Source organism: Mustela putorius, unplaced genomic scaffold (genome assembly GCF_011764305.1).
Source record: "Mustela putorius furo isolate JIRA1106 unplaced genomic scaffold, ASM1176430v1.1 tig00000129_pilon_pilon_pilon, whole genome shotgun sequence".
Lineage (NCBI taxonomy): Eukaryota > Metazoa > Chordata > Mammalia > Carnivora > Mustelidae > Mustela > Mustela putorius.
The window spans coordinates 14,763,053-14,782,219 of NW_025421290.1; the positions used below are offsets into that span (position 1 = coordinate 14,763,053).

At 36.9% G+C, this 19,167-nt stretch overlaps 1 protein-coding gene across 8 annotated transcripts in view; it reads left to right on the forward strand.

Moving 5' to 3' along the window:
* Positions 1–19,167, forward strand: part of SLC38A6 (solute carrier family 38 member 6) — a 97,176-nt gene that overhangs the window by 137 nt on the left and 77,872 nt on the right. For 6 of the 8 annotated variants that reach the window (XR_006603736.1, XR_006603734.1, XR_006603735.1 and 3 more), the window contains exons 2-4: positions 1,072–1,202; positions 4,174–4,247; positions 17,936–17,988. Coding sequence is in view for 5 of the 8 variants with exons in the window: in XM_045070192.1 (XP_044926127.1) it covers positions 1,072–1,202; positions 4,174–4,247; positions 17,936–17,988 (258 nt within the window). In the remaining 3 variants the exon portion in view is untranslated. Of the gene's footprint in view, positions 1–9; positions 79–1,071; positions 1,203–4,173; positions 4,248–17,935; positions 17,989–19,167 lie in introns of those variants that run through there. The other 2 variants (XM_045070203.1, XM_013056818.2) reach the window with 2 other exon arrangements.

Here is a 19,167-nt window from a genome sequence, read left to right on the forward strand (position 1 = left end):
CCTCTGCTAGCTTCCCGGTGCTGAAGGCGTCCGGGCTTCCCTGAAATGCCTGGCACAGAAGACCGGGGAAAGAAGGAGGTGGGGGTGCGGCACGGGGAGAAGGGAGAAGCTGGAGCCGGACTCGTGGGGCGTGGGGCGCTAAGGCAGCATCCAGACGCCGATGAGACTGGGCGGAGTGCATGGATGTGCTAGCCGCTTAACAGGGCCCAGAAAGAAGGCGCAGCAGGCACAGGTGGAAAACGATGACTGGATGAGCAGCCCTAACGTTATGTAACTCAGTGCTGTTCCTTAGTCTCTCTGTGGACTTCCTGTTCCGTCCACCAGTCTTGTGAGGTTTTTGCCAGAGTCACAAGATTTTTCTTTTCTAGACTTAGTCATTGGGTGCCTGGAAACATCTTCATGCAGAGAGCCTTAGCGGTGAAGGAATGGAGGTGGCCTGGTGTAAAGTACATAAGCACTTCCTTGACCCTAAAGCCTGTGCAATGGGTCTTTGGCCTTTTAACTCAAGCCCCTGCACTCTAACAGTTTCTAGACTTTGCTCCCAAATGCTGTTTTGGGAGAGGATGTTTTCAAGGGTATCTTCGGTAGAGCAACGTGAATTGTTTCTATTTATTATATCGTCATTGCAAGGTATTCCTGACCATCCTTGCATTTGAGCTGACTTAATTCTTTAAATATATAGAGATTACTTTTGCAGTCCTAGTAATTGGGGAGCAACCTTGTCTACAGCAGCCTCAAGCTGACTCAGGAATTCTTCAGTAATCACATGGGCTGAGGCCATCTCCCTTCTCTCTGTCCCACTTCATTCCTATCCCATCTTCATCTTTTGCAGTCACAAGGCTAGTCGTGGCTTTTCCTGAAGTCTGCCTGGGCCTGTACTCGTGGAGATGATTTTTCTAAGAAATGAGATTCCTGGCCCTCACTAGTGGGTGGTGGGAAGGGAAGAAAGGAACCCACGGTGCCTGTGGTTTGCAGGAAACTTTACCCATAACTTGTCATTCATTTATTTCGTGATGAAATTGGAACTTCACCATCCAAACATTTAACACTACTAAATTTGTGTGCTTGCAGGAAATTTACAGACAGGGATCCCCAGGTGTTTCATTTGGTTTTTCTGTGTTTAATCTGACGAATGCCATCATGGGAAGTGGCATCCTTGGCTTAGCTTATGTTATGGCTCATACTGGCATGCTTGGATTTAGGTGAGTTTTTGTTTTTTTCCTTCTTCTTCTTTTAGTGTTACTTTTATTTTTTCCCCATTTTGATAGTACACCAAGAAGCAAAGAGGCTCCAGAGCTAGTGTTACATGGTGTCTAGTTAAATTATTTCTGGGGTTTTGGCATTTTCCTGCTAGTCTGTAGCTTGGAGGGATGCAATATAATTTGTATTTTTTATCCAGAAGTGTGGCCAATTTTAAAAAATGGAAACTTGATCCACACTTGCTTATAAAAACCTTAAGGAGGGGCTGTTTGTTTTTTTGTTTGTTTTCAAGATATTGTTTATTTACTTGACGTACAGAGAAAGAGAGAGGGAGGGAATATAAGCAGGGGGAATAGGAAAGGGAGAAGCAGACTTCCCATGAGCTAGGAGCCCGATGTGGGGCCCAATCCCACGACCCTGGGATCATGACCCCTGAGCTGAAGGCATATGCTTAATGACTGAACCACCGAGGCACTCCAAGGAGTGGCTATTTGTTGTGCCAAGTTGGCCAAAGTGAATTAAAGTTTATCAGCCATACAGATTACCTATGAATAGTAATTTTGTGAGTGTAAAGTTCATAATCTTTTCATTTCTCTCCATCTTCTCCTGTCTTCCTGCTGTTAGGTAGTCTTGTTTCCCTGAGTCTAGACATGTGTTCTGTGTCTATTGCTTTTCATCTAGACTTAACTCATTTCAGTTGGCCCAAAAGAGAAATCCTTGGCTTTTCTGTGTTTCCGTAGTACTTTGTGTATTTATTCTGTTATTATAATGTGTTATAATGATTTGTTTGCAAGTTCGTTACCCTGCTAAACTCAAATCCTTTAGAACTAGACCTTATCCTTAGCATTTATCATTTGTTTTCTTTATCAGTAGAAGCAGATCTATTTTACCAGGAAATTTAAAATAAAAATTGTGGCCCATTAGGTTTATTTTCTGCTTTTATTTTGCATTTCTTGATAAGCAACCGGTTTTTAAGTAATGCAACTTAAACAAAAAGATTTATTTATTTGAGAGAGAGCACATGTGCAAGCAGGAGGGGCAGAGGGAGAGAGAGAGAATCTCAAGCTGAGCCAGAAGCCTGACCTGGGGCTCCACCCCATGACCCTGAGATCATGACCCAAGCTGAAACCAAAAGTGAGATGCTCAACCAACTGTATCATCCAGGCACACCCCCACCCCGACTTGTTTTTATAATTGGTTATGTGCACAACCTTTCATAATTTTTAAAAATCAAAAAAAAATTTTAAGTAGAATCCACACTAATATGGGACTTGAAATCACAACCCTGAGATGAAGTCTCACGCTCTTCTGAGTGCTAGGTGCACCTCATAATTTTTTACAAGCTTTAATTTAAATTCCCATTAGTTAATATACAGTGTTATATTGGTTTCAGTTGTACAGTATAGTGATTCAGCAATTCCATACATCATCTAGTGCTTATCACAGTACACGCCTTAATCCCCATCACCTATTTCTCCCATCCCCCGCTCACCTCCCCTCTGGTAACCCTCAGTTTGTTCTCTATAGTTAGGCGTCTGTTTCTTGATTTGTCTTTCTCTCTCTCTCTCTCTTTTCTCCTCTTTGCTTGTTTTGTTTCTTAATAAACTCTCATAATTTTAAAACTTCAGTCGTGTATTTGATATCTTAGGCAAGACATAATCATAGGACTTATTTTTGGATTCCCTTTTTAAAATCTGCGTGCAGATGTATACCACGGAACATGTCCTTATTGAATCATATCAGATTTTCTATTTAGTGTTACCAAACAGTTATTTTGTGAGGCCTCAAGTGTACTGACTAGTGTACTTATATACAAATGACAGGTGTACCTCTCAGCTGTGCTACTTCGTAACAAGTATTAAGTAGACCTAGAAGAATTTCTTCAACTTCTGGGGCACTCCACTATTGCCAGCTTTCTAAGAAGCTTGTCTTGTTAGTATCCTCCTGAGAAGAAGTAGGAAATTACGCATGTTGTCTCTTTTTACACTTTTGGTACAAGGATCCTAATTATTACATTATTTGCACCTTTTGAAATTGTGTCAATAGATGTGTGTTAACTGCTTTTGTTTGGTTTGGCGAGCGTATATGTGTTTAATGAATGCTAGGAAATGCCGTTTTAAAAAAATATTTATTTATTTTAGAGAGAAGGTGAGAATATGTGAGTGGGTGGGGAGAGAGAGGGAATCTTCAGCAGACTCCCCACTGAGTGAGGAGCCATACCTGGGCCTCCATCCCACGGCCCTGTGATCGTGACCTGAGCTGAAACCAAGAGTTGGATGCTCAACCAACTGAGCCTCCCAGGTTGCCCTAGGAAATGCTGTCTTAATTCAAAATTATAGTTGAAGGTATGATATGGAGGTACAGTCATTAGAAGAGGAGGGATGGAGGGAAGGAAAAAGAAGAGAATGAGATTTCACAACTAAAACTTCTGTTTAGACTTAAAATAGGAAGAAATAGTTATAAAAGGGAAATACTGCAAGATCACTAAATGGCTGAGCCAGCAGTCAGCAGACAAGAGTGCTGAAGGAGAAAATTGTTTGTTTTAAGTAAAATTTGTTTTTTTTTTTAATCTAAAAGCAGTATATTTTCATTTAAATAAAAGTTGGTGAATACAGAGTGTTTTCTTGAGTGACCATAATTCACTTACTCAGAAGATAGTCCCTATGAACATTTGAATGTGAAAAAAATTTGTTTTTGTAATGAAATACCTCAAAAAAGGAAACTTTATGGGGATTTAACCATGTACTTTTTTTTTTTAATTAAAGATTTTATTTATGTATTTGACAGAGAGAGATCACAAGTAGGCAGAGAGGCAGGCAGAGAATGGGGGGCGAAGCAGGCTTCTCACTGAGCAGAGAGCCCGATGCGGGGCTCGGTCCCAGGACCCTGAGATCATAACCTAAGCTGAAGGCAGAGGCTTAACCCACTGAGCCATCCAGGCACCCCATAACCATGTACTCTTTTATATTTCAGTGTTTTGCTGTTGATAGTTGCTGTCCTGGCTTCTTACTCAGTTCACCTCCTGCTTAGTATGTGCATTCAGACAGGTGAGTAAAAATATTGTCCTGGGTCATTTGTTGAAGCAGCCTCTTGAGATGATAACCACAGATAGGGGTGGATGTGTCAAATTTAATTTCCAGCAGGCATATTATTATTCTTAGGTAGGGTGGTTGAACTGGAGAATTTCAAAAGGCCAGGATAGATAGACCCAATCCTAGGAGAATATTTAAGGACAGAATGAGAGGAGGAAACTTACCTGCCTTTCTCTACAGCACACAGCATAGTTTTCTAGATTTCAGTAGATTAGATTAGGGGAAGCACCTGCAAGGTGTTTAAAGAATCCAAACTTTATCTTATGGGGAAACAATAGACAGGTGTTTATTCTGACCATATATCTCCTCGGGTGATTATTTCCCCCAAGGAGAACACCTTCTCAGATTTATTCCTGCCTGCTCTGTAGGAGGCAAGGTCACTAAACTTTGGATTTATTTAGATAGTTTTATATTTTTAATTGCAAGTCTAGAAGAAGGTAGTTTTTGACAGAATTATATGCAATTAAAACAATATAGAGGTGTATATGCATTTTACCATTTGGAACTTTATTATTTAATTCAGTCATGTATTCAGTTCTTTTCAGTTGCAATGAATAAAAATATATGAATTACAGAACTGCTTTAATAGAGTTTTTCAAATGGCATTAACACATGGTCTTTGTCTCTCAATCCTGATGTTTTTATCTATATGGTCTCTTTTATGTTTGGATTAGGTCAGTTTTGATGGTAGAATTATGAGTTTAATTCTTATGTGGGTGAATTCACTTTGCTCTATCAGTTTTGTAGTTTTCAGACTTGAAGAAGCAGAATAGTTACATAAAATAGATAAAAATGGGATTATTCTGACTGGAACAGGTGAGAGAAGCCCAAAGGTATTTCTTGAGAATTTTAAGACTCTCCAGAGCATAGTTCTAAATCCTCAGCTCTACTCTATTTAATCTGTCTATGTATCAGACATACCTGCAGATCTTTTTATAAATAGCGATTTATAAATCATGGGGATTCTCATTCCAGGAATCTGAGGTGCAATTAAGAAATATGTTTTTAAAAGTCCTCCTGGTGATTCTTATGCAAAACTGATTTCGGATCCACAGTTCACAGCTATATCTTGTACTAGCGCCTTTGGCCATCCAACCTGCAAATGTGTGCTTTTGCTTTCAAGGAGCTTTGGTAACAGTGCAAACAGTGAACATACTAGGAAACAATGCAGTGATATTAATCTGAAAGTAAAAGGTGTTCATAAGAACGTTCCAAATTCAGGAATAATAGCATTAAATAGGTGTCTATGAATCCGCCTGAAACTTGACTGGAGTTTTAATGACATGTTTTGAAATTCTGCTTCTTTGTGTGACAAAATTATTTTTACCTAACTGTGGTAGTTTTAACATCTTAATAGGTTATTTTATTATGGATTCTACTGAAAGAGTAATATTTTAGTCAACCATATGGCAATTATGTCTTCATTAATAAAGTGTTATAACATGCTTTATTAATTTTAATTATTTGGGAGTAATATTCAATTTAGGAAGATTTCCAAGTAATGCTAATTTTTTTTCTCCTTCAGTTCATCTATATTTAACTTTAAAATTCTGACACTGTCTTGGTTTCTTTTACTTTAGGATGTATGAACTGAAAACCTCTGTTTCTTTCTCTTTTTTCTTTTTCCTTTATTTTTGTAGCTTACTTGGTCCAAGAACTAACTTCTTCATGGTTCTTCATATACATTGATGCACCTGTATTCTGTTGAATTCCTTCAGTCGTTGTAAAGTTCTCTATGGAGGTAGGCTTTTAAAAAATGTATATACATATATGTGTGTATATACATATATATATATATATATACACACATATGCACACACATAAAAGACTAGAGGAAATTTTTCTTCAATGTATTGGACTGTCATAAAGGAGTATTAGATCAAATTGATTGGTCAGAGAAAGGGCTTTCCTAAGTCTTTACAAAATAACTTCATTTATTTGCCTGGAGTACAAGAGGAATGTTTATCTTTATAAAAATAAAGGATTTCTTCTTGTGAAATTCTGCTGTTTTGGATTTTATATAGGAATTGAGTTCTCCTAAGACTGTTTCGGGGAACAGAGGTAGCATATAAGGTACCTTAATCTCTCTAGCCTTAGTTTGTTATCTATTAAACAGTAATAATAATCGTTCCTTTTGGGATTGTTGTGAGAATGAAATACAGTAACGTATATAAAATGCCAAGTCTTTGGTCAATGCTAGCTTTTACTATGAGTTCTCACTGATGCAAAACCCTGGAAGTTTGCAAGATGTTATACACTTTGCTGTCTCAGAAACAGTTGGCTTATTGTGATTCTTTGGGGAAACTTCTGTACTTAGGGAATAAACCCATAGGGCCCCTTCTTTGGTCTGCACATTACTGTCAGCAGGAGGGAGTTCATTGGTCCTACCACCTTTGTACTTTCCCTTACTCTCTTGTCCATATAGCCCCCTTTTTCCATTTGAAATTTCATGGTATGTTATTACAAGCACTCCCTTGTTCCTCCCTTTTATCATCCTACTCCTCTGGCAAAACTCCAGCCATGGTTAAATGTGACTCTGCCTACTTCACACATGCACCTGTGCAACTGAATGTTCCTGAAGAAAAACACACAGTCTCGCAGATTGCTATCACTATAATTCGGTGTCTAGTGGACCTATGACACTATCACACAATCCTCATTAACTTCCTTAGTTCATTCACGTGCTTAGTCTTCTGTCTAGGAGATGATGCCTTGAACACATTCTCCTTGATTACAATCTTAGCTGATATCCTCACTTTCTATTTCACTGAGAAAATAGAAGGAATCATAAATGAACATTATAAGCTCTTGCCACCATTTACTTTGGAGGAACTCTTAGTGTTCTTATCTAAGGTCAGCTTCTCTGCTTCTGCTCTGATCACATCTGCTCTCACCTACATCCCTCCAGTCACTCTCTCCCTTCACACTTCTTTTTTATCATCTTTGTTCCTTTGTTTTCTTCCTATCAGCTTACAGAAAATCTGTCATTTCTTCCATTTTAAGAATGACTCTACATTCCTTCAATATGCCCCATACCTTCATAGCAAAACTCTTCAGAAGACTTGTTTATGTCAGAAAGTTTCCCTCTCTTATTCTATCTCTGTCTGTTTTCCCTTCTCTTATTCTCTTTTGGACAACTTCAGTTAGGCTTTCCACCATCATTCCATTGGAATTATTGTACCAGTGACTTACATTTAGTTGCTAAATCCAGCAGTCAGTTGTCAGTCTTCACCTTGGTTGATCGTTCAGCAGCATTTGGTAGTTAGTTGTTCCTTCCTCTGTGTGACACTTATTTACACGCTTCTGGTTTTTGTCCCATTTCTCTGAATACTCCTCTTTTTTCTCTGTTGAATATTCTTCATCTTTCCATCTTCTAAACATTGGAGTACCCCAGGACTCTTCCTCTAGTTTCTTTTATACTCACTAGGGCTCATGGTGACCCGGAAATTTATGTCCTTAGCCTGAATCTCTTCCCCTGAATTTCAGTCTCATATCCAACCACCTCCATGACATCTCCACTTGGATACTAATATATATATATCCCAAGTTAACAGAATTCTCCAGTTTTGTACTTCCGATCTATACCTTCCACTCTTTTCTCATCTAAGTAGATGATAGCATCTTCCTTTTAGTTGCTTGGGTCAAAGATCCTGGAGTTATGGTGAACTCATTTTTTCCCCTTGTACTCCAAATGCAAGCTCCAAATGTGAGGAAGCACCCATTCTATAATTTTGAAGGTAGAACATTGACACAAGACGTGAAGACCCTGATGGAAAGGTGTAGAGGCTCCCATTTGATCCACCAGATGTACTATCAGATCTAGATGATACTACTAGGTATCTAAATGAGTTGAAAACTTATGTGACACCAAAACTTGCACATGGATATTTAACCAGCTTTGGTCATAATTGCCAGAACTTGGAAGTAACCAAGTTGTTCTTTGGTAGTGAATGGATAAATGGTGGTCCATCCAGACAATGAAATATTACTCAGCACTAAAAAGAAATGAGCTATCAAGCAATGAAAAGACATAGTGAAACCTTAAATGCATATTACTAAGGGAAAGAATCCAATCTGAAAAGGCTACATCCTGTACAGTTCTAACTATATGGCATTCTTGGGGCATATGGCTGGCTCAGCCAGTAGAGCATGCAGCTCTTGATCTCACTTTCATGAGTTCAAGCCCCATGTTAGGTGTGGAGCCTACTTTTTAAAAAATGGTTGACTCTATGACATTTTAGAAAAGAAAAAAACTATGGAGACAGTAAAAAGACCAGTAGATTCCAGGGGCTAGAGGGGAAGGAGAAATGAACTGGTAGAGCACAGAGGATATTGCGGATAGTGAAATGGAGGGTTTAGGGGAAGGCAAGGAGCTTGGAATGAGAGAGAAAAGATACAAAAATAGAGGACGAATGCAGGAGATACCTTACTAGTGGATACATGTCATTATTCATTTGCCAAAACTCATAGAATGTACAGTACCAAAAGTGAACTGTAATGTAAACTATGGACTTTGGGTAATAATGATGTGTCAGTGTAGGTTCACTGATTGTAATAAATATACTGCTGCAGGGGAAATGTTGACAGTAGTGGAGACTGTGCATGTTTGGGGTTAGGGGGATGTGGAAACTCTCCCTACTTTCTGCTCAATTTTGCTATGTAGTTAAAATTGCTCTTAAAAAGAAAGTTTATTAAAAAAAAAAAAATTAAAGGGGCACCTGGGTGGCTTAGCCAGTTAATCAGACTCTTGGTTTTGGCTCAGGTCATGGTCTCAGAGTTGTGAGACAGCCTCATGTTGGACTGTACACTGAGAATGGAGCCTCCTTAAGGTGCTCTCTCCCTCCTTCTCCCTTTGCCCCTCCCCCAAAAAAATTTAAGAAAGAAACAAACTCAGAGGAAAAGAGGAAACAGAGATAATACAGAGACCAGATGAAAACTTTTAAAAAATACTATATTTAATAGCTTCAGAGAACTAAAAGAAGATAACTGCATTTTTGAAACAAAGATAAGAAATGATTAAAAGGTTATAAGAAGAGAAACACAAGAGTCCTAGAAATTAAAAATAAAATTTAGAATTAGTAATTGGCTTGAAAGAGTTAAGGACATTTTTTAGGCAGAGGGTTTAGGGGAAGGCAAGGAGCTTGGAATGAGAGAGAAAAGATACAAAAATAGAGGACGAGTGCAGGAGATTCAACATGCAAATAATTGGAATTCCATAAAGAGAAAAGAGAAAAAATCAATGGTAGAAAATTATCAACATAATAGTACAAAGAAAGTTTGTGTAACTGAAGGAAACTAGTTTCCAGATTGAAAGAATTCTTAGTATCCAATATGATAATTGTAAAATAATTCATACCAACACACATCACTGTGAAAATTCAGAAACCCAGAGAATGCTCTAAAAGCTTTCAGAGGGGAGAAACAGAATTCTCCTACAATGAATCAAGAACTATAATAGCAAATAACTTCCCAGGAAATACTTTAAATAAGAATACTATGAAACAATACCTTCAAAAATTAGGGTGGGATGATTTCAGTATAGAATTCTATACCCAGCAAAACTATCAAGTAAGTGTGATGGTAGAATAATAATATTGCATACATGCAAAGACTCAAAAAGTTATTTCCTGTGCACTCCTACTTAATGAGCATTAGAGGATGCCATTTACCAAGTTATGTACTATCAAAGAAATAGGGAATTTAGCACAGGGGAGAATGGGAATTCCCAGGACAATTGAGCAGCTGATCTAAAAGCCACCTCCAGATTGGAGTAGGTTTCCCTTTTCTTTTTCTTTTTCTTTTTTTTTTTTTTTTCTCTTTTGAAGTAGGTAGGCTCCATGGCGGGACTTGAACTCAAAATCCTAAAATCAAGACCTGAGCTGAGATCAAGAGTGAGATGCTTAACTGACTGAGCTACCCAGCCATCCCTGGAGTAGTTTTTTTTTTTTTTTAATCTTTTTTTTTTTTTTAATTTTATTTATTTTATTTGACAGAGAGAGAGATCACAAGTAGGCAGAGAGGCAGGCAGAGACAGAGGGGGAAGCAGGCTCCCTGCTGAGCAGAGAGCCCGATGCGGGGCTCGATCCCAGGACCCTGAGATCATGACCTGAGCCGAAGGCAGCAGCTTAATCCACTGAGCCACCCAGGCGCCCCCCTGGAGTAGTTTTTTGTTTTGTTTTATTTTGTTTTATTTTTCGCAAAGGTACAGTCAGCTTTCCAGGCCATGCTTGCCTTCAAGATTGTGTTCATGACGACCCTTTCTTTATCTTTTTCCTGAAAAGAATGCCTTTCTCATTTGTCAGGCTCTGCTTTGCACTAACAGTACCTGAGTAAGTCAGCAGTAAGGCCTAGTTGTCACAAAAGTCTAAGAATCAAAAACTGGAAGATTGAAACAAAGTATTCAAGGGAAATAAAAGAAAGAAATCGATTAGGGAATATGGAGGTTAAGGGAGTTAGAATTGAGAGGAGCTGATGTCTGAATGTGGAGGGTAAGGGAGAAGGACATGTCTAAGGATATCTCCCATATTTCTGTTATGAGACACTGGACTAATGATAGCATCATTAAATGGACATAAGAACATAGCAGAAGGCATTGATTCAAAGTAAAAATGAGTTCAGTTTTGGATAGGTGGACTTTGAAGAACAGTTGACTCTTGAACAACACAGGTTTGAACTATGCAGATCCACTTATATGTGGATTTTTAAAAAAATAAATACAGTATGGAAATCGTATTTTGTCTTCTTTATGATTTCTTAATAACATTTTCATTTCTGTAGTTTCCTTCATTATAAGAAGCCAGTATATAATGTACATAACATAGAAAGTTTGTGTTAATTGACTTATGAGTAAGGGTTCTAGTCAACAGTAAGCTATTAGTAGTTAAGTTGCTGAGGAGTCAGAAGTTACATGCAGATTTTCAATTGCATGGGGGTTGGCACCATAGACCCTGTGTTGCTCGAGGGTCAACTCTATATCTAGATGGATCTATTCTAGAACTAAAGCCCAGGGTAAGGTTCATTTATTTATTCAGTACTCTTTTTTATCTATTGGGAATACAGAGATGAATAAGACTTCCTTCCCTGAAAGAGTTCATAGTCTAATTGGGGAGAAATATACGTAAGTTAAAAAAAATATTATAATGGCAGTTTGACAATTGTAGCTATTTGAATATGGGCTAGATATAGTGATAGCTCAGAGGAGGGAGTGATTTGCCTTGTCTGGGTTGGGGGTTGAGGGTCAGTAAATACTGGAGGACTGAGCTGAAAGGGAATTTGACTAGTAGGAGACAAGGCAAGAGAGAATATTGCATATACAAAGGTAGGTACTACATATGTTATTCAAGATACCAAAAATAGTTTAGTTTGTGTATGAGTTACAAAAGAGAAAATGAAACTGAAGAGGTAGACTAAGTGTCACTTAAGGCATTTGTGGTGTTTTTGCTGAACCAGTGAAAATCAACTGAGGTGGTTGAAAAGAGTCAAGGCAGATACTGGGATTCACCACTTGTTGCTTCCAAAGAGAATTTTGGTCCTTCTTAGAGCCCACCAATGAAGAGAGCATAGCCCCCTAACTTCCTCTTCCTAAAATAAGGTTATACTTCTTTTAGTAGGATTTTAATTGTTAGCAATGATGATGAAATAAATGAGAAGTAAAATGTCTCCTTTGTGCTTACCACTTGGGTAAGCACTTTTTTTTTTTTTTTTTTTTTTTTTACATAAGCCCTTTAGAGCAATGATTCTCAATACTGTCCATTGCAGCATGCTTCTTATTTGTTTGTTTGTTTATGAGAGAATATACATGAGCTGAGAGAAGCAGACTCCCTGCTGTGTGGGGAGCTGGTGTGGGCTCCATCCCAGGACCCTGGGATCATAACCGGAGCCAAAGCCAGATGCTTAACTGACTGAGCCACCCAGGTGCCCCCATTGTAATACCCTTCTTTTAAAAAATTCCAAGTGCTCCATTTGCTATCTGAAATGAAATTCCTATAGATATTGTAACCTATCTGATTATTTTGTAACTCCGATGCACTTAAATTTTTATTTTTGTTCCATGGACTTTACACAGCATCCCTTAACTCTCTGCTGTGTGATATGATGTTAGTGCTCTTATCCTTACATGTGTCCTCTCCCTATTTCCCATATTCCTCGTATGTCCCTGCTGCACTTTTATATTGTTAAGACTGACAGTATTTACTTTCTGTTTTGTAATCGTATGTATGTCATTCACGTTTTCTCTGTAAGTTGAGTCTAAAGTTGGAAACTAGTGAATAGCATTTATAGGATAAGACTATGTAAATGTAAATCGTAGAGCCAAGCAGTATATTGGGATCCTAGAACTTTCCCTACACATGCAATATCACAACCTCTGCATCACTTGAAAGGAGAATGTTTCTAGTATTCTAGTGTCTTATTTTATTTTCCTGCATCAAATTCTCTAAAATCATGCCACATTTGGTGGGTAAACTGACATTTAATTGCATGTTGAGAAAGATCAGAAGTAGTGATTACAGCTACATAGTAGACTCTCAATAAATGAATGACCTGCATGACACTCTTAGGGAGAAAAAGGTGAGAGGAAAATGATGGAAAGCACAAGAGAGAAAAGGATTTCAAAATAATAAGGGTGCATTCCAAATGGCCAACTTTCTGAGAGTTGAACTGTTATTTGAATAACTCATGTACCTCAATTCGGATCCAAAGATAATATTGCTGCTGCTGAAACTTGGGCTTTGTACTGTAACCAGAGTTTATTAATTGTCCTATTTCATTGAGGAAAAAATGCAAAGCAGACAGAACACTGGAGTAACTAGCTGGAAATATTCCACGACTTTATGGGAAGCAGCTTTCCAAATGATTCGTGTGGAGGCCAAACTCTTGGTCTAGCCAAAATAGCACTAAAGTGTGCCTTGATGGTACATTAAAGAAGAAATTTTCCCCCAATTTACTTGTTAAGATTTACAGCCTTTCTGCCTCCTGAAAACATAACATTGATTTCTCTAATATCAAAAAATAATTTCCTAAAATAGATTGCTAACGACTGCTTTCAGTTATTTATTTTAGGAAAATTGTGCCAAGTACTGCTTGTATGGTTTCCTGTAAAAGACTGAATTAATTTTATAATTTTCATAATTAATGTTATTCCTATTCTGTAGGAATATGCTTCTAATGTGACTGGTCATTACCACGTCTTATTTTGAGATCTCTCAAAACATTTTCACTTTATAAATAAGATATTAAAACATAGATCATATGAAAGAGCAGAAAAATATCCTTTATTAGTAGACCAAATGATACTTAAACTATTAAACACCAGAGAAATTTAAAGTTGCAGCTTAAATCAACCCTATCTGATATTTAGTGGAAAAAATAGAACTATTCAAGAGGTATGGCTTTTAAAGTGCCACCAGCCTATTATGGTCATTGTTGAATATTTGAATGCCCCCCAAGAAAGGAAGACAAAGAAAGAAGACTATGCATTCATTATTATCAGTTTATAGTTAATCCCACTCTTTTTAGGTTTTCTATTTTATGGATCATATTCAAATCAACTTTTTCACTCAGTATTGACATTTTTCATGTTATAAGCATAGTTTTTAATGGTTACATATTAAATGGATCAGGAATACTTACTGTAATATACTTAACCACTTTATCATTATTGAACATTTAGGTGGTTTGTGTTTTTTTTTTTTTCAGTGTAAATTATGCATGATAATCTTTGCATATAATTTTAGTCTTATTTTCTAAGATACAAACTTCTAGGGGTAAATGTTACAAATATATATTTTAGGGCTCCTGGGTGGCTCAGTGGGTTAAGCCTCTGCTTTTGGCTTGGCTCGTGATCTCAGGGTCCTGGGCTCAAGCCCCACATTGGGCTCTCTGCTCAGTGGGGAGCCTGCATCCCCCTCTTTCTCTGCCTGCCTCTCTGCTTACATGTGATCTTTTTCTTTGTCAAATAAAGAAAATTAAAAAAAAATTTTTTTTTAGAAATTTTATTTATTTGAGAGAGAGGCAATGAGTGAGCTGGGGGAGGGGCAGGGAGAGTATAAGCAGACTCCGTGCTGAGTGGCAGCTTGGAGCCTGGCAAGGGGCTGATCTCACAACCCTAAGATCATGACCTGAGCCAAAATCAAGAGTCGGCCACCTAACCGACTGAGCCACCCAAGTGCACCCGAATGAGATTTTTTTTAAAGGTTCATTGTTTAAACTGTATTCCAAATGTCATACCAGTTTACATTGTATACTAGCATCTTAACTGCCCAAATGATAGAACAGAGCTTTAAAAATGTTTCTCTAGGGTTGTTTTGGTTTATATGTTGAGATGATCCAGAAAACCATTAAAAAGGGAATTTGTAGAGATAAAACATTTGGCTGACTGGTACATATTTTAGTAAAGCCTCAATGTTAAGCCAGAGACCATTGCTTATACTCACGATGTCTTAGACATGGGAAAATGCTTCTAATTTTTGCAACATAAAAGAAGTATGATGACAGTGACAAAACTGAATGGCTAGCCAGACATGCTGGTTTGAAAGATAGAGTGCAGATTTGAACATTGTACTCAGTCTCCATTTAAAAGTCTAAAGGTTTTTTACTCTGCTTATGGGAGTTTGTTGTATTTGGAGGTATTTTTATAAAACTAGAAAGTAATAGAGAGCAAGTTTGGCCTTGCTAAAATGTATGCCACTACTGTCAGAAGTTGCAAGTACAGGGGCGCCTAGGTGACTTAGTCGGTTAAGCGACTGCCTCTGGCTCAGGTCATGATCCCAGGGTCCTGGGATCAAGCCCCACACTGGGCTCCCTGCTCAGTGGGAAGCCTGCTTCTCCCTCTCCCCCTGCTCATGCTCTCTTTCTCACTCAGTCGCTCTTACAAATAAATAAATAAAAATTTTTAAAAAAGAAGTTGCAACTACATTTATCTTTATTAAACTGTTAGTTTGATGGTATTTTCTGTGATAATAAAGGTTGTGTTATAATATAAAAACTAATAAATGTTTAATTAATTTAGGTAATTGAAATGCCAATCTATTTTAGAATCCTTCAGTATTATGACTTGCTTGTGGGAAATTTATTTGCTTTTCATGTTTATTAAATATACAATCTATACTTGTTTTTTGCTGTTCAAAAATAAAATAAACCTTAGTTAAATTTTTGGATCATTATCATCTTAATAACTTGCTCATTGACTGAGAACCTCTACATAGCAACTTGTTCAGTATATTGAGACACTGAAAAGCCCCCTCACTTTAAGTTCTTGGAAGGAAAGTTTTTCTTTCTTCCTTTTTTTTTTTTCTTATGAGAGACTGATGGAAGCCTGCATTTTATTTATTTATTTAAAAATTATTTTTACTTACACATAATGTATTATTTGACCTAGGGGTACAGGTCTGTGAATCCTCAGGCTTACACACTATACAGCACTCACCATAGCACATACCCTCCCCAATGTCCATAACTCAACCACCCTCTCCCAACCCCCCTACCCCCCAAGCCACCCTTAGTTTATTTTATGAGATTAAGAGTCTCTTATGGTTTGTCTCCCTCCCAATCCCATCTTGTTTCATTTTTTCAGAAGGAAAGTTTTTCTTAAGAAAGAACCTAAGGAATGCCTGAGTGGCTTAGTCAGTTAAGCATCTGCCTTCTGCTCAGGTCGTGATCCCAGGGTCCTGGGATTGAGTCCCACATCAGGATCCTTGCTCAGCAGGGAACCTACATGTTTCCCTGCTTGTGCTTGCTTGTGCTTTCTCTCTCTCTCTCTCTGGCAAATAAATAAATAAAATCTAAAAGAAAGAAAAAAAGAACAGATAATTTTCATTGTAATATTAAAGAGGGGTGCTAAAATTAAACAATCATGTTCCTTTAATCTGCTTCAGTGGCAAATCAGAGATCTTCTGGCAACTTGGTTCATATACACATAATATTCAGCAGACTTACCTTGTCAATGGCAAATTAGTTAGAAGCTAACATTTAGAAATTTTTCTGGTTTAATACATATACCAAGGCTTTGGAATGTCAAATTTAAGGAATTGTGCCCCTATATAATATTATCGATTATGTTTAGAAAATTAAAACAAACTAGGAAAGATTTATTGATTAAAATAATTATTAATTTTTGTGATGACATTCACTTTAGAGTATGTATATTTGGAAAAAAGAATTTTGGCATTTCACATAGGAGGAAAAAATTTCAGTTCTTAATTTTGTAATTCCGCTTTTTAATTTTCATGTTCTAAAATATATCCAAAATCTACCCCTGTCAGATTATTGTAGAAGTCTTTCATTATTAAAATATAAAGATTTCTACTTATAATCAAATTATATATCCCCAAATCATAGCTAAATTGTTTTTGTTCACTGTGTTTAGCAGTATGTAAATAGACTTCAAAAAATACCTGTGTCATCCATGAACTCTGATAATAGATTAAAGTTAAAAATTTAACTTTTGGGGCGCCTGGGTGGCTCAGTGGGTTAAGGCCTCTGCCTTTGGCTCGGGTCGTGATTCCAGGGTCCTGGAATCGAGCCCCGAGTCGGGCTTTCTGCTCAGCAGGGAGCCTGCTTTCTCCTCTCTCTGTCTGCTTCTCTGCCTACTTGTGATCTCCGTCTGTCAAATAAATAAATAAAATCTTTTAAAAAACTTAACTTTTGCAATGAAAAAAATGTTAAAATTTCTGTTCTTAATTAGTATTTTAGTAATTTTTTATTTTCAACATTTCTGTTTTCTTTTCAGCTTTGTAGGTATAACATGCAAAGGCCACATACGGCTTTTAAAATGCTTAACTTTACAAACTTGGTGATCTTTGTATACAAAAGTAGAGAGGAGCTTTTTGTTAAGTTAGTGACATTTTAAAGAAAACCCATGTATGTCTTGAGAGAATGTATTAAAACTTGTTTTAAAAAATGATGAGCCATATCTTGGACTCAATAGGAAAAGTGTATTGCAGTACCAAGCCTTAGCATCTGCTAGTCTGCTTCTTTCTAGTTTAAGTACTATAAGGTTAAGCATTTTTTCCAAACTATAGGATTACATATGTGTTTTTACTTCTCATTTTTACTGGTGGTGTCATTAGTTAGAACATGAAGCTATATGGGTTAAGGGCAAATTTGGTTCTTTTATGAGCCATTTAATTTTCATCTTTTCTGTGCCTGTATTTCTTAAATATGTGGAGTGAAAATGTAATTCCATACTTTTATGAAAAAGAAAGTGTATGTCCTAATTATGAGGGTAAGGAAAAATGAATGTCTCTGGAAGTATGATACAAATTTCATACTTTATCTAACTTTAACTATATATGCAGATTTCAGAAACTATTGCCAGTGAAAACTTGCTTTTGGGTAGTGTAGTATGCAAGTACTGTTTAGGGAGAAGTGGGGTTGTTCTTGAGTAATTAGTGCATTTGAGCTACTGTAGCTTGGGTGGTAATTAGATAACATTGGGATTTGCTAAGCCCTGCTTATTCTAAGAAGACTCTATCCTTACAGCCCATAAGTCTCCAAAAGTTTCCCCCAGAAGTGGTTACTTCTGCTTTAAATTTAATCTGACCATCCCATAGCTAAAAGGTCATAGTAGAATAGCTTTCCTCCCTTTAAGGTTTGACACACGAATCATTTTGTGTAAAAGTAAAAATTATAATCTCTCTTAACAGCCGTGACATCTTATGAAGATCTTGGACTCTTTGCATTTGGATTACCTGGAAAGGTAGATTTTTTTTTTCTCTTTATTGTCTCCTAAATCCATAGAGACATTTTTTACCTTCCATTTCTAGTTAAAAGAGATAGATATATCTAAGAGAAAGAAATTAGGAGACTAAAAGGAAACTAAAGTAAAGAAAGAATGATGGGAACAGAAAGACAAAGAGAAGAAATCTCTCTTTACTCCCTTCTGGAAGATGCATCTATAAATTTAATTTGACACTTAGCTCTATTAGTATTTTTCACGCTAATGAAGGAGAGCAGTGACTTGAATGATTTTATAACTGTAACAATGGCCTGTTTTAATTTTTTTAATTAATTTTGATTCTATTAACTAGGCAAATCCTCATAAAGGCAGGAAAAGAAAGAAGCATAGATCACCCTTGAACAAAATGGAGAATAGGTTACTTACAGGTAAAGGGTTCCGTTAATCATCCTGATAACAGTTTTTCTTTCCTGAAGACAGGGATGTTTGGTATAATCATCATCAGTTTCCTGTATCCAGTTTAACCAAGGAAGAAGACGATGTTATTTATATGTACAAAAGAACTCTCAAATGAATTTTGTATGATCCATAAATATGACTCTAAGCATCATGACTGTTATTTCACCCTAGCATTTCCTGCATTCCTTGACTAGTAGAATCTAAAAGAATTAAGAGCCCCCTTTCCCTAAAACTCTGAAATAGTTGCATTATCATTCATGTACGCACTCAGTTCTTAGGAGGCAAGTACGTGGACAGAGGATACTCTAAATGAGGAGTTGCTGTTTTGCTTTTTTTTTTTTTTTTTTTTTTTTTTACTTCCTCTCCACTTCCATAATTGGGTTGAAATCTTCCTATTTCCTTCTTTCCAGTTATGATGCAGATGTGGATAGGACATGATAAGATAACATTGTTCGGAAATATATTTAAATTTTTTGAACTTTTGAAGAAAGATTTTTAAAATTGTCTATAAATCAATTTATTTACTCATCAAACAAATAAGTGAGTTAATACCATGTGCCATGCACTATAGTAGCCTCTGAACACATAGATAGGTAGATAGACATACTGGCTTTCTAGATCTTGAGTGCTTATATTCAGCACTTAAGATGGAAAGATAATCATGAATAATTGGATTTTACTGTTTTTTTGCAATATATTAGTAGAAATCCAAATTTCATGTATGACTGACAATAGCTATCA